This window comes from Psittacula echo (assembly GCF_963264785.1).
Source record: "Psittacula echo genome assembly, chromosome: 4".
In the NCBI taxonomy this organism is placed as follows: Eukaryota; Metazoa; Chordata; class Aves; order Psittaciformes; family Psittacidae; genus Psittacula; species Psittacula echo.
Window position 1 is genome coordinate 40,308,646 of NC_137738.1, and position 12,570 is coordinate 40,321,215.

General features: G+C 36.8%; 1 protein-coding gene across 1 annotated transcript in view; it reads left to right on the forward strand.

The window, feature by feature from the left end:
• Positions 1-12,570, forward strand: part of MTHFD1L (methylenetetrahydrofolate dehydrogenase (NADP+ dependent) 1 like) — a gene marked incomplete at both ends in the record, with an annotated part of 146,668 nt that overhangs the window by 45,254 nt on the left and 88,844 nt on the right. Inside the window, 3 exons of the mRNA XM_080615238.1 lie at positions 72-148; positions 3,607-3,747; positions 12,022-12,090. Of these exons, the coding sequence (XP_080471364.1) occupies positions 72-148; positions 3,607-3,747; positions 12,022-12,090 (287 nt within the window). The remainder of the gene's footprint in view (positions 1-71; positions 149-3,606; positions 3,748-12,021; positions 12,091-12,570) is intronic.

The window sequence follows — 12,570 nt, forward strand, 5'->3', positions numbered from 1 at the left end:
GTATGCCTGGAATAAAACAAATACCTGAGTCTTTGCTAACATGTTTTGCTTTTGCTATTCTCTTGTTTCAGTGGTGGATACAAATGACAGATTCCTGCGCAAAATAACAGTTGGACAGGCAAATACAGAGAAAGGATTTATCCGTCAGGTATGGAAAGACAGTTAATATGTTCTGGATAGACTTTAGAGGCTGAGAAATGTTTCTGCAGTTCTTTCAGCATAATTCTTTGAATTGCAGTGCTAACATCTGTTGCTCTTGTATAGTATTCTTGTAGTAAAACTGATTGCGTTAAGGAGTAACTGAGTCTGAAGTTTCAGAGAATTCAGAAATTAATGCGTATCACACAATGTGTTGAAAGCACTTGACAAAAATGCGTGTTAGGGGTTGGACATTGTTGTCCTATGAGTATAAAAGGTGCTCTTATATCCTCATAAGGTTAATCTGTATGATTTGCCTTACTTTTTTATGTCACTCAAACAAATTTAGTAGTATTTATGCAGGGGCAGGTCACGTGTTGTTGGTGCCATTGATGAGGACTAGAAATGACCATTAGCTTTTTACTCAGAGTTTTCATTTCCTTATCATGCATCTCAGCTTTGGGATCTAAACTGTAAGAACTTTGAACATGTGCTTAATTTTAGTATGTGGGCTTAAAGTGATACTTCAGAAAATGAGTGTGTGTAAAAAAGCTAACCTACATTACTATATGACAGCTTCTGGAAGTCAGTTAAAGGACTTACTGATAAATTGAAAGCCAGACTTTTCCAGCACTATCTGAATAAGTGTTCTTGGTGTTGTGAGGATAAATCAGTTTCTGAAACAGTGCGGTGTGGAACAGGTGGAACAAAGTCATTGTGATGATGTGGATATAATTTGATGAAGATACTGTAATCTAACATTCTGGATCATGAAAATCTTGAAGTTCTGACTATTTTGAGGTGAATAGCTATTGTATCTTACTTTACCATTTCAGGTCTCTTTTAGGCTTTGTGCCTAAATAAAGAGACCAAAAAGTAGCGCTAGTATTTTTGCTCAATTCAGCAGGTTAAAACAGTCAAATTGGAGAGAAGAACTTCAAAAAGAAATCTTAGAATTATAGAATGATTAGGGTTGGAAAAGACCTTAAAGATCACCTAGTTCCAACCCCCCCTGCCATGGGCGGGAATGCCTTCTACTAGAAGTGCTCATTTGTTTTGGTTTTGCACACATGGGGTAGAGACTTTTCTGTGTATAACTTACATAAAGCTCAATATTGGCTAATACTTATTTCTGATAATGGGTTGGGACTACAAAATTTTATACTTGGTACAAGTTTCTTCAGCACTTGAGACGTTTTCCTATATTTAGATTCGTTTCAATGTGAGTGTTAGCTTTGAGCCAGGTTCTGGCAGCCTTATTGTGCAGCATTTTACCACCATAATTTTACTGCTTATTTAAATGTGGATTGTTGGACATATGGCTGTCAAATGTTGCTTCTATACTGAAGTTTTGGCTGTAATTACCTTGATGCTTTTGGTTTTGATATGTTGGACTTAGGCATACCCATTCGCCTTTTAACATGTACTTAGTGACTTGAGCTAACAGGAAAATTCATTTCAGAGCCTAGCCTGAGATCCAGAGAAAACAGGACTTCATAGTTAACAGATGCATTTTATAAATATTTGAAGTGATGTTCTAGCACTGTTAAAATCAATGACACCTGTGTAAAATGGCAGAGCACAGCAGGCACAAAAGTCTGCATTTTAATGAACAGGGATGCTGTGGTTTCTAAAGGGTATTACATGACTGATGCCCTTGATCCTGCAATTGAATCCATGTGGGTGGATCCTTTCATCAACAGAGAACTGACTTAACAGCTGAGACCTCTATCAGCACTTCATAGGTGTATAAAGGTTATTAGAGTTAAAACAGCACTTGCTACCACAGTCTTTTGTGCCTGTTTTTTCAATTAAATATTATGTCATTCTTTGAGCATCTACCAAGGGTTGTTTTTCCTGTCCTTCTGGGTTTATATAGAAACAGTGATAATAAAAACCTTTTTTTGGTCTCCTGATAAAGTTAGATAATATTCTAGTATATGGGTTGGCCATAGATTTCTCAGGCTTATTTCCTGGTTTACATATGCTGCAATGATGTACTGGAGACATTCTTAACTTCAGAAGAGATAGTAGCATCCATATCATCACAACACCAGCAATGTTCACTGTGTACTCAGCTATTCTGTTACGTATATAACTACTTCCAGTGAATACAGAAAATCTGCTTTGTAATTTCAGCATTTCATTTGAATCCCTATGCTGAATATCTCAATTGCAAGATTATTTTTTATCTTCTGTATATATCTCTCCCTGTCTGTGCCCAATGCGGAAAAGTGCTTCAGTGTCTTCAGAAGTTTTGACTAAACATGCAGGTACATAGAGGTCAGCCTGAATACAGCTGCTCTGGGCTGTACCTGTCAAGACAGAATGTAAAAGCAGAAATGTAAGTTGAAAAAGGGCAGAAGCTGTTAGAGTAGTAGGCAAATGGATAGGACTGGTAAGGTACATGTTGCACAGTTCTCTGTGTAGAAGCGTCTTAAAAACAGGCAAAGCCTTCAATTTGAACAGATTGTTCTCATATTAGTCAGTATAGGGTACATCTAGTAGAGGTCTGACATAGAAACAGTCCTGAAGCTTTTTTACATAGATAGCAGTAGGATGTCGATTACTAAGTTTTTGCATAGACTTTAACTGCTGGACATAGAGAGATTACTAAAGAAGGTGCAGAAGAATGCAGCCTCAACATTGTATTCCTATCACATAACGCATTAGGGACTTTGCCTTCTCTGTTTACATCTCTTAGCATGTGGCCTGGGCTTTACTAATACTAGGTTGGTACAAGTACTGCTAATGTATATGGAAAGCTTTTAAGGAAAAGTAAGGACCACAGCTTACGTTGTTCTGAAACACAGCAGAGTATGGATGTATTTCTACAAGAGCAATAGAACTGATGCCACATGCAGTTCTTGGAGGTTTTTTTAACTTATGTATTTGTTCATTACAAAAAAAAGGGGAGAAGGGCAAGATACAATTTGCATTATCATAGGTCAAGCACAAGACCTGGCAGCATAAGCTCTAAATTTTGAGTTTATGTAGAAAATAAATGATTAAATGTAGCAAGAATGTCTTTGAAATCAGAGTAAAAAACTTTTGGCGAGCATTACAGAAAGAAAAAGGAAAAAACAAACAAACAAACAAAAACCAGCACAATGCTGTGCTTATGCCAGTAAAGCACAGAACACATCTGGTGATTTTTTTTTTGCCACAGAAAAAGAATTCTTGGTTCTTCATGGAGCTTCTGCTAAGGATAATGCGAGCCAAGGGGCTAAGCACTCTGCAAACTGGTCCCCAAGTAAATGGAGTGTAACAGAGAACGTTAATGGAGGAATATAGACCAAGTGTTAAAAGTTACTGTAGTCTGAGCAATCTCAAAGCTTCAGGTTACACTTCAGAACTCATTTGAATTCCAGTGTAAAATCGGTCTTTCCTGAGATTATTCCTGATGATTCCCTGTGAGTACTTGACCTGACTTCGATTTGGTTCATGATTCTCACTTCTATTTTACAGGCTCAGTTTGATATTGCTGTTGCAAGTGAAATTATGGCCATCCTGGCACTTACCACGAGCCTTCAAGATATGAAAGAGAGACTGGGGAAAATGGTGGTGGCTAATGACAAGAAAGGAGAACCGGTAACAGCAGAGGACTTGGTATGTTCAGTGCTGCAGAGACCTGTGAATAACCTCTGATGCATTATTTTTGCCTCTGGAACCATTAAAAAGTCAGGTGCATGCCAGAGATTTTGCTTTGAGCAGCAGTCAGATATCAAAGAAAGATCTTCTGGGCCAAAACTTGCTTGCAATGAGAACAAGATGTAGAACTCATTCTTCCAGCTTTCTGGTAACATCTGCTTCTGAGAGTCTCTGGTCTCCATAATGTACTTGGATAGTTTTCTGCAATTCTTAAGGCAAACAAATTTGGTGCTGGAGGGAGTCAGAGTGTGGGCTCCTATTTGAGAGAGCTGGTAATGTTTGCTACTGTGCTTGTAAAGTGTGTTCAGATGTTACAATGATAGTTACCACATGACTAAATCAGAATGGAAACAATCTATTCTTAATTCTTATATTGCTGATAGTGCTTGGGACAGGGTGTCCTGGGTTCAGCTGTAACAGTTATTTTTCTACTTCTTAGTAGCTAGTGCAGTGCTGTCCAAGGCCTAATGACACAGGGTTATCTCTTCACATCATTAAGATTTTTGTTCCTTACCTTCATTAGTTAGTTGCTGTTTCCTCATTCCCTACTTCAGCTTCTGAAAGAAGTCAATATGCTCTTCCTTTATATCAAATTCTAGCCCTTATAGCCAGGCTATGAGTCAGTAAACGGGGGTTGGAAACTGACGCGATTGTCTATAGCAGGTTCTGGTGGAGCCAGAAGCTACCAGTTAACTCTTGCAGTCCAGTTGTATGCCAGGAATAAGCTCACTGTGATTGCAACTAGTTTGTTGTAACATTACATTACTTGAATTTTGAAGCCTAGTTGCAAAATTAAATTCATATATTGCAGATTGACAGCACACTTTAAATACAATAAATCTGATAATGCTTTGCTTTTATGTTTTGGTTTGTTTTTTTTTTTTGGCATCTAAGTATATCCTTTTAGCAACTGCGATATGTCTTGGAGCCATGCTGTTGGCAGTGACTGCCTGTATCACACAGACTTTGTGTGTTTTTTCCTGTTTGTCCCTTTTATGTGGACACCTGCACAAACTTACTGCATGTTTAGAATGAGTAAAGGAACCAGTGTCCTGGATTGTCAGCAAATCCACAAGCCAGGAATACCTTCACATGGCCTTAATGGATTCCAGTTTAATAAGGAAATGAAAACATAGTATCTAGCTTGGGTGGATTTAAGATTGAAATTAAGATAAGGGTAACAAAATTTCTAAGTACAGTCATCATGAAAATTCAAAGTAAATCAACTGTTCCAAATTATTCAGGAGAAATGAAGAACTACATTTACTATTCTAGCTGTTGAAGTTTTGATTTTCCTTTTCAGCTGCATAACTTTATCTTGGACAAATGGACGGGAGTGGGGAATGAGTTAACTTGTAATGCATATGCAAAAACCTTAAAATCATTCAGTGTCAGAATTAAAGCTACATTTAAAATACATTATTTTAATCTTGATGCTACATTTGCGTGAAGGCAATTCAGCATATTAATATTGCAAAATATTTAACCTGTCTTTATCCTCTTAATACCTAATCAGTTTGCTGAATGAAACATTTGCTTTTCTGTAGTTTGTTTCATCTATAGTTGCTCTGTGGAAATAGGATGTTAGGGCTGGAATTACGAACTGTGCGCAAAGAACTTTAAAATTTTTCCAGTATGTCCCTAAAATAAAGATTACTTCAGTTTTCTTTGGCCTTTATTTAAATAAACTTCCCATGCATAGTGCCTCAATCATTTGAGAGTGTCACTTGTGCAGAACATGTGTTCCTAGTTCTTCTTTAAAGCAATGTTCTATATTATACAATAGAACTGCCCAGAATAAAATATTCACCAGTGTCAAGGATGTATATGACCATCTGCAGCTATGCTGCTGCATTCTTTTTCTTCTGCAGGCCCCCTTCTTCATACCATGCACAGTGAAAACTTGGGTGCATGTCATGATTGTGAAGTGCAGGAACTCTTACCTCCTTTGTGGAGTGTGTTGCAAATGAGGATGAGAACTCTGGGAAGAATATGAAGGTGGTTTCATGATTAAGGCAGAAAAATACCTTTTTAGAGAATTAACTTCTACTTCACAAAGCTTATGTGTGATGCTGTGTCCATACAAACTGATTCTTACAGTACGTGAGGAGTTACGCATTCCTCAACCTGGATTGATACCCAGAAACTAAACAGATGTGGAAAGAGTGAAACACCACCAAGAACTTAGAACCAGGTCTTAGGCTGAGTACCCAGAATTGGTGAATACTTTTGAGTTTGATCCTTGTTGGTGCTGGTTTCTCTTCTGAAAACAGGAACAATTGTTCATTTCTACAGACTTATTAATATTGATGAAGTTGGATGCCATAGTGTTGGGACTTAAGAAATGTCAGAAAAGAAAATTAGTAGTGGGTTTTCTTGCTAAGATTTCTTCATCAAATTAAGTACTGCCTACTTTGTACAGGTGGAAAGCTAATGAATAACTGTACTGTGCTTGTGAAAGTGGACTGTATAAAGTTGAATCCTCTGGAAACAATAGCCAGAGATACATAATCAAAGCCCACACTATGTCTAATTCATATGTACAAAGAAGGTAAATTTCAGTTCTGTCTGGTAGCATTTCATCTCTGTTCCTGATTTCTTCCTACAGGTGGTCAGTTTTTCTGAACAGCTTACAACTAAGCCTGCTGTTTCTAGGCTGTAAACACAGTATCTGCTCTTCCGCCTGCTCCTTGTGCTGCTTATGTTGTTACTATTCTTATGCAAGCTCAGCTTTTACCCGTATTTATTTGGACGTCACAAGTTGTATCTCTTTCTTGTATATGTTAGAAAAGGGTTCCTCTGGAATCCAGGAGAAGAGATCTTTGCTTGTGGTCCAGGTGTCCAGACCCAGAGCTGTTCCATCCTGGTTCAGTACTGTAGATAACTGTAGTGGTTACACCTAGGCTGTAAGTACATGGCACATTGAGACTAAAGCTTTCTGGGCAGGATGGGGCAAGGCTAAGTGTTCACTAATGAGTATCTGTGAGCTGCAATTTTTGTTCTCCCAGGCAAATCTTCAGATGTGGTAAGAGATTTTATGTGAAGCCATTCTCCTCCCAAATGTTCATCCTTTTTTGAGTCAGGGTCAGAGAAGAGGTTAAAGCTTTATAGCTCAGAAAAGAAAGACCTCAAGTCAACTGAACATGGGAAACCCAATATACAACATTTTGAATGCTTTCAGTCCAAAACAGTTAAATCATTTTGACTCAAATTTTCATTTAAAAAAATCAAGTTTAAAAGCTTGAATCTATCATAGCCACTTGACATGGAACATTTTAGCCCAAAGAACTGCAATTGCATATAGTTCTAACAAATTCGAAAGACAACTTTATCATGGGAAGTAGCACACAGCCTGAATAATGTGTGGTAGTCAGTCCTACCTGTCACTTAAAAAAATTCTGGGGTTCATGTTCTGTATGTACTACCTGGACTGAAATTATGCAAGTTAAATGTTTGACAGTAATCTTTAGTTTGTTGGAATCTACATGAACCAAAACCACTAAACCCTTCCCTGTGATTTGTTTCCAGATATACACACAGTATACTTCGCAAAAACACAGTTGCTCTTAATTTTGACTTTATATGCAATATATTTATAATGATAAAATAGTAAAAACCTAAAATACACATTAGCAGATATAAACCAGATGCAGAGGCAGGATAGGAGTAACAGAAAAAAGATAAATTGAATATTTCATGAATTGAGAAGACTCCTTCCACAAAAATAATGGATTAAATATCTATCCTCTGTAATGGAACATACAGAAGTCTTTGCCAAAATGTGGTGCTCATTGTATGGAGTTTTGAAGACTGAATTGCTTTTTGGCTTTTACAGTGTAGTAAAGTTTTGATGGACACATTTTTATGTGAAACTAAATGGGTATGTGTGCCCCAGATCAGTATTTCAACAGCTATGAAAAATATTGAACAAGTATGTCACTGTTTTTTTTAAGTAAGACTTCTTTTCAGCTTACTTTCTATGCCATACAGTTAGATTTCAGTAATTCCAGGATGAAAAGAAAATAGCTTCATATTTACTTTTATAAATGATCTATCAGCTGAATGAATATATTTTGTTCTCTGGTTCATCAGAAACATTGTGTGCATACTTCGCTTTAAACAAAAGTAGTTGCTGTCCTCCTCAGCTTACAGTTTAGGGTTCAGGTTTTTACAGAACTGATACTGCAGAAAAATATTATCGTTCTGTTAGAGACAATAGTTTCAAGTGAAGGGAAGTTACAAGTACTTCATTATTTTTCTGAGAAAGAAAAGGGGTTTTCTCTGCCCTTCAGTCTTTGTAACCCTTATTCATTTCACTGTAGTTACTCTCAATAATTTTCCTTGTCATCTAATGCTAGCTTTCATTTACACTCTTGATAGACTTCAGAAACTGCTCCATTGGAAGTTGCTTTGAAAATATTTCAATTTTTTATCCAAGTTTGCCTTTTCTGTGTAATTTATTTTGTGCTCTATGATCTTGATGTCTCGGGGAGTGTACTGGCACTGATGGCTGGTGGATATATGGAAAGGGGTATTATTTTCAGAAGTACTTGGGATTAATTCCAGGAGGGAACCCAGGAGAGTTGATTGTGTGTATACATTTGATTTGGAGTCCTGCTTCTTTCTCCTGACAACGAGTTATTGGAAAGCTAATGATTCTTGGACTCTCATATACCTAATTGGTGTGTAACTGTCTAAGCCTTTCATTCTTTTATAAAAAGTTTATCTACCTTCTCTGAATTGGAAATGGAAAGCTGATTCCTTAAACAGGTTTGAGAATCAGATCCAGGATTTTCAGTGAGCTGTGGGAATTGCTTACTAGCTGCTTGGAGGACTGGGGATATGAAGGAATGAAAACTTGATTCTGACAGCATCATGTCAGGTAGAAATGAAAAATTTATTGTCTGTTTAGCTTTTAAGGACTGTTGTTGACACCAAACCTGTTTAAGAACTATGAAAGGCAGATAGATACGATGTGTGCTAATTGGAGTCTTCCCATCTTTTTTCTTTGCTTTCAGCTTCAGATACAATGAGTTGTGTCCAGGATACATATCTAATGTGGGTGAAGTTTCCCAAAAACATTGAAACACATGGGAATTATTCGGGTTTTTTGCTTAACTATTTTTTTCAGATTAGTGAAGAACTATCAGAAAGGAAAGGAGACATAATGTGAGCCATGCTAGCTGTGGGGGGAGTGTCCTGATTTTATTTTACATTTTGCTTCTCCCTCAAAGTTGCTTTTCTAGTCAGCGTGGCTTGGGTCCGCACGTAGCTGTTTGTATGCTCACTTTAAATGAGCTGGTGGTCTCGTTCAGTGTGAAGTAGAAAACAGCCCCCTACATGGATGTCTACAGTTGGCATGAGTTAAGACTTGTCATTCCATAGGCAGTTTTCCCAAGAAGAGCATTAGGACTGATCCATGGCTGTTCAGGTGATTAACCTCACCATTGACCAGCTGGAAGATCTGATGTAGTTTTCCATTTGACTGTTCTTCTCCAGAAAGTTCAATAGCTATTACAATGGCTTTTAATGTGGTAAGACTGTAAACTATCTCAGTGTTCATGTGTCAAAAATGTTTGACAGCTGTTTCTGGTTTAGCTTAATGATGAATAATTTTTGCTGTATGATGGTGGAAGACCTGAGATACAGGAAGAAAATGTAAAATTCACTAACTTTTTCCTTCAGATATTTCTGTTACCTGTAACCTCCTGACTAGTGTGTGTACATGGTTCTGCTTTTCATGAGACAGAAGTTGAACAATTTAACTAGATGTTATATTTTGTGTTGCTAGCAACTAGTGATGAGCATTATTTCCTTCAGCTGGGGGGTGGGAACAGAAGAATGGTGCTTCTGGTCTGAGAAATTCTTTCTCAGTTGGCTGCTGAATCAATCAAACAGCAAGAAAAGAAAAGCCTTATGCATGTGTTCAATAAGTATATTGCACACTGTGGGGTTTTTTTCCTCTTTCTTCAAGAATTAAAATTCTGCACTGTGATCAATAGAAAAAGAATATTTTAATTATTTTTTTATATAAATTAGTAGGATTAAAAACTAGCCTTTAATGGATAAATTGCTAGGATTTAGATTTGTTGCAAGCTAAGATTGTTCTATTTACTATCCTGTTTTGTAAGTGCTTCAGATCTGGAATTCAATCAAATAGGTTTTATAAAACAAATTGTTATATTGAACAGATTTAAAATTTAATATCCTAAGAAATATGCCCACTTTAGAAAGACTTTTACAAATTACTGAAATACAAGAAATCAAAGGCAATAGCAGTGGCAGTTACTTTTGCAAGGTCCTAAAAAGAAAACTAATTCCTTAATAAAATATTGAAGTTACATTTTATTCCAGTAGCAGAAAATTTTGGGGGACACTGGTTAAATGGAGCATTAAAGGGGGAGTGTCACGAGGACGGAGCCAGGCTCTTCTCAGTGGCAAACAATGATAGGACAAGGGGTAACGGGTACAAACTGGAACACAAGAGGTTCCACTTAAACTTGAGAAGAAACTTCTTCTCAGTGAGGGTGACGGAACACTGGAACAGGCTGCCCAGGGAGGTTGTGGAGTCTCCTTCTCTGGAGACATTCAAAACCCACCTGGACACATTCCTGTGTAACCTTATCTAGGTGTTCCTGCTCCGGCAGGGGGATTGGACTAGATGATCTTTTGAGGTCCCTTCCAATCTCTAACATACTGTGATACTGTGATTGTTGAGATCTATTCTGCAGCTTTAAGTTCTTTATCTAAAATAATTAGTTTATAATCTTACCAATTAAAACAATCTGCAGCTCTTAAGGATCCTGTGGAAGTGAAAATCATCAATTATTTAATTTCACTTTTTAACGAATTTTTCCTTTTCCTTGTATTTAGGGAATAAATACATTAGTTTAATTTTTATCCGAGACCAAATATTATGCTTCATTTTCTTCTGATGTCTATGTTCAGATGTGATGCTTAGAAAGGGGAAACTAGAATTTGTATAAAATACTGCACTTATGTAATCACTGTGTACTTCTATATGTCTTATCTGTCTGTCATTAGAATTTTTACACAGAGTTTGATTGTTCAAATTTGGAGTTAGATGGCAGGTGCCATGTTGAGAATTATACAGGTGCTTTTTTCATGCCTCTTCTTTATTTGAAAGTTACTGTTTAACTCTTAATAAGCTACCTGTATATTGGAGCTATGTTTTTCAATCTTCATTTTGAACTTTTCGTGACACCTAGTATTTTTATTTGGGTTTAATGTTCTTTTCAGTACAACAGTGTATTAAATTAATTTTTTTGTGTTCTCTAGCAAGTCTATGAGACACTCAGTACTGCATTCATTTTCTATTCATTATCTATTTATTTCAAAACAAAACACATCTCAAAATCAAAGTAATTTAGGAATAAACTGCAATATATGTTTGTGGTTTCTAGATAGCACTCGTATTGCCTGATAGTGATGTGCACACTGTAGGCACTTTTTTTCTAAAATTGGCATTGAATTTTGGTGTAGGTGGACTTTATTTTAAATTCAGTCAGTATGAAATTTATGCTTAATGTCGAGTAAAATTTTTAGGGAGAAGTAATGCAACAGTTGGCTCAGCTCCTATTTTCCTCTCATTATCACAGTACGGCACCTCTAACTTTAAATCTTGTGATGTATTCATTATCTACTCCTAGTCAACTCTGTGACTGCTTTCATCTTGTGTCTATTATGTCTATATTTGTACAAGTCTTGAAAAATACCCCTTCTGGTTGTTGCTAGCTATTGATTCATGCTATTGATTCTGTCATGAAAGAAAAAAATACATCATTTCTTTAGGCATTTTTAGCAAGTTATTGTCTTCTTGCTTTCTCAGGACTAAATGGCCTTTCATTCCTCTTCATCTTGTGTTCCCATGAACATCCTTATGCTGATCACTTAATAATTCTGTTTCTGGTCTGTCTATGAAATAGGAAGAATATTTACCTACTGCCTTTTTAAGTATATTCAGAACAAAATCATTACTATTTCTGGCACACTGTATAGACAGAGTATGTTAAAGTCTTGAGGTAACGTCTGAATAATTTCTTTATGCAACACTGTAGCCCTGCTTTTCCATTATGGTCTATGAAAAAAGTTTCTTTTTCTCCTTTGAACTGTAAGGTCTTTTCCCTGTTTTAACTGTAAGCTTAAGTGTAACTTGGGAATGTTGCACCTTAGAATTGACTTCCTTAAAATGTGGACTCTCTTGTTTTTTAGGGAGTAACAGGTGCTTTGGCAGTTCTGATGAAAGATGCAATTAAACCCACATTAATGCAGACATTAGAGGTGAGTATGGTTTATGATACTTCCCCTTCTCCAGCTTTCAAGTTCCGTATGTGCTAGTCATGCTTCTCTCCAGTGACTGCGCTTAATTTTCAAGGTTCAAACCACTATCTTGCTATAGTTCCTTCAGGGGCTAAATGAATCTTTGCTGACCTGTGAGAGGAATGTTTTACACATACCCTAGTGAGGTTTCTTCCAGCAGCTCAGAGAACACAGGACTAGTACAACCTAACGTCGTGTCTGGGCAGTCTAGTATTGCCTTTCCAATAGTCATTTGAATGATGAACAGTGTTCACGGGGAGAGGGAGGAAGCAATATGGGGAAATGATGAAGCTGTTTTGAAAATAAATGCATTTGGAGAAAAAAAAAAGTATATTATTGAAAGTTTCACCATCAGAATTACATAGCTGGAATATTTCGCAATAATTCCTGATACGGTGAAAAATTGAATAATGTAGAAACATGCCAGTGCAGTCCTAGGTT